Here is a 3,436-nt window from a genome sequence, read left to right on the forward strand (position 1 = left end):
ATATATATATATATATAAAGACGAGACAATGCAGTAATATTTGTTTTTGCGTCATTTTTAAAATCAACTTTGGTCTTTCTGAACCCATTCATCTTACCTTGTTTATGTTTAATAACAAAATATTTGCACATAATTGTGACAGAAGAGTTTTTGGGATTTAATTTTAAAAACTTGTGTAGTTATTGTGATATGAAGTATCCGGTTAATGCTGAGTCAGCTTAACAGTGAAATATTCAGGAGCCGTCTAAAACTCCTCCTTTTCCCATACAATCAGTGGGTATTTATGGGCAGGCGTCTCCTGCTGGTGATGGTCCATTTTACTGCTTTTACTACAAAAATTAGCTTTAAAAGATTTGATCTGTATGACTTCCTAAATGTAGACTAAGACTTTTAGTAAACAGGTCGAAAAGGTTGAACAACACAACAAAGTCTCTATAATAGATAAGAAGACAGCTAGAGAAATTCACATTTYCTGAATAAATAAATAAATAAAATACACACTGAGTGCAGTTCTGATGAAATTTGTGAAGCAGAAATGTAGTTAAATTTAAACCCAGTCAGTAGACTGAAACTGGGATTAGTAAAACATTAGTAAAAAGCTAAATTTACTGTAACTAGCTACATTCAAACAGCAAAACCATAGCTAAAACTAGCATTAGCTTAAATGCAGCTAAAAGCTTAAACTAGCAAAATTGCAGAGTTGTAAAGTAACTAAGTACAAATACTTTGTTACTGTACTTAAGTAGAAATTTTGGATATCTGAACTTTACTTGAGTAATTATTTTTCACTTTGTGAACAGCTGCAGAGCAGCAGCGCAATACTCACAGGTTTAACTTGATCATTTCAATATACTGTATATATATATATTCACTTTATATCACTTTGAGGTACTTTATACAACACTGCAAAATTGTACCTAAAAGTAAAATAATAAGAAATTAGCTAAAATGAATAGTATAAGTAAATAAAAAAGGAGCAAAAATCCTGAAGCAGATTTCACAAAGAAGAAAAAAACACGGAGAGCTGAAGTTAGCTGAAAAGCTAAGTGCTAAATTGGGAGAGAAAAAAAACAGGCTGAAAATGAAAAGGAGCGGTAGCAAAGCAGAGGCAAAAACAATTATCAAGACTGAACTGAACAAAAATCAAACTCAGCTCATGAGACTTTCTTCAGGAGGTGATCCTCGGAGCTGGAAAGGGTTTCATGGCGCCTCGTGTTTCAGGAGCTGACCACGTCTCAGAGGAGTGGAGGGAACGTGCTGCAGATGATGTATGAGAAGCCAGAGCGGTGGGCCTACACCTTCCAGAGCTACGCCTGCGTCAGCCGGATCCGTGCCCAGACCAGAGCCGCCAGCAGGAAGCTCAGCGTGGCACAGAACCCCGTGCAGTTCTTTGAGCGATCCGTTTACAGTGACAGGTACCAGGCTTTGACTGGACTCATTCAGAACATGTGTGTTATGATGCAGGTGAGTCTGTGCTCATGTCTTAGTTTATATTTCTGTACATCCAAGGATAAATGGTAGTTCTAAAAACTCAAACCCATCGGTAGGACTTTCCTGACTACTCATGTTTTTAGGATTCAAAGGGAAGTGGCTGAAAAGCAACATTTTAATGCAAGTAGAGATAATAGTTTCTTTAGAAATTTGACATGATACACCACTGTCACTGTTTCAACAGATTCTGATTTTATATGAAACGTTATGTCGGGTCTTAAAAAGTCTAAGAAAAAGTATAAAATATGAAAATCAAAATTTAAAGCCTAAAAAAAGTCTTAAAAACGCCTAGATTTTCATCTAAGGTCTTAAATTTAATTTTGTCAGGTCTTAATTTCTTCTACTTTTGTAAGTAAGTGAGTGGGTGGGTCGGTCCTTGACACACATGCACAGTAGTGGTAACTGGGGTAGGCCGTGGACGTCACAAGACATTATACAGACAGGCTCTGGTATCATGGCTACCTGACAACDGAGCTCAAAAGTGTGGGATCATTTTAAGAAAATGAAAGAGAAACCTGTGCAATATCTGCAGAGCAGAACTTACCTTCCACAGCAATTATTTTTAGTTAGCACATAGCTAAAATCTAACCATGGTTATATAACAGCAGCTGCATTCTGACGTGATAAGCTGTATGTTTTATATTCAATTAATGTATGATCTGATTAGTCGACTAATCGAAAAAATAATCTGTGATTAATCGATTATAAAAATAATCATTTGTGGCAGCCCTACTTAATTTAAAAGGTCTTAAATTTAACTTACTGAAACCTGCATGAACCCCGTTAAACCTGCATGTTTTTAAACACTAGTCTCACCTGTCTCCTCATGTCTCAGGTACATCTTTGCCTCCAACCTTTATGAGAGCGAGTGCCTGAATGAGACTGAATGGTCCATCTACCAGGACCTGCACAGCTGGCTCCACAACCAGTTCGTCCAGCACATCCAGCTGGATGGTATCATTTACCTCAGAGCGTCACCAGAGGTACTCCCTGTGTTCTCACCAACGTCTGTGAACGGTTGTGCCTGTTGTTAACATGTTACGTCTGCTCTCTCTCTCGTCTCCGAGCAGAAATGTTTGGAGAGGTTACACCTGCGAGGCAGACAGGAGGAGCAGGAAATCCCTTTGGAGTATCTGGAGAAGCTGCACTTTAAGCACGAGAGCTGGCTGCAGCACAAGAAGACAGCGTGAGTCGACACACGCTGTGACATGCTCCCAGCAGTGAGTCAGTCATCACAACAGCTGGGTTTAGATTTATTGAAGAGAACCTGTAGAGTTGGTTCTGATTCTGTGAGTCATGGAACGACTAAAACTTCAGTCTGAGTCTGGAAGCATTGATGACAGGGCTTTGTGGTGCTCTTCTGGGGCCTCGTGTACAAACACTGCCATGGGTTTTCACCTGAAACATGGCGTACACCTAAATGAGGAAAGCAGCAAACAAACAATCCATATGAATCCAGAGAGACCTGTACACTGACTTGGACATGGATGCTTCTCCTCTTTGCGTGATCAAAATATTGTGCCTACATGTGAAAAAACTTTCTGTAATGTGGGTTGGAGGAGGATCTAAGTCAGGGGTTCTTAACCTTTTTGACCTCGGGGCCCAATTTGTTGAACATAAAGTGGAACGAGGCCCAGTCACACATTACCAATGTATGGATCAAAATGATAATTATTCTAAATCTTGGTTTAGTTTTTATTGTATTTACATTAGAACTAAACTATCATAACTAACATAACTAAATTAAATACACTTACAGTTTAAAAGTTAAACACCTGTCAAATAATCACAAGACATGATTATGACAAACATTTTATATTGGAACCTGCCCATAACAATTATTTGAACAAATACAAACAGACCACTCAGGCTTATCAACACAAATATACGTATATATATATATATACAGTATATATATATATACACTCACCGGCCACTTTATTAG

At 38.1% G+C, this 3,436-nt stretch overlaps 1 protein-coding gene across 1 annotated transcript in view; it reads left to right on the forward strand.

Moving 5' to 3' along the window:
* Nucleotides 1-3,436, forward strand: part of dck (deoxycytidine kinase) — a 13,682-nt gene that overhangs the window by 3,589 nt on the left and 6,657 nt on the right. The window contains exons 3-5 of the mRNA XM_014027376.1: nucleotides 1,222-1,415; nucleotides 2,327-2,474; nucleotides 2,562-2,677. Coding sequence (XP_013882830.1) covers nucleotides 1,222-1,415; nucleotides 2,327-2,474; nucleotides 2,562-2,677 — 458 coding nt within the window. The remainder of the gene's footprint in view (nucleotides 1-1,221; nucleotides 1,416-2,326; nucleotides 2,475-2,561; nucleotides 2,678-3,436) is intronic.

This window comes from Austrofundulus limnaeus, unplaced genomic scaffold (assembly GCF_001266775.1).
Source record: "Austrofundulus limnaeus strain Quisiro unplaced genomic scaffold, Austrofundulus_limnaeus-1.0 Scaffold643, whole genome shotgun sequence".
NCBI lineage: Eukaryota > Metazoa > Chordata > Actinopteri > Cyprinodontiformes > Rivulidae > Austrofundulus > Austrofundulus limnaeus.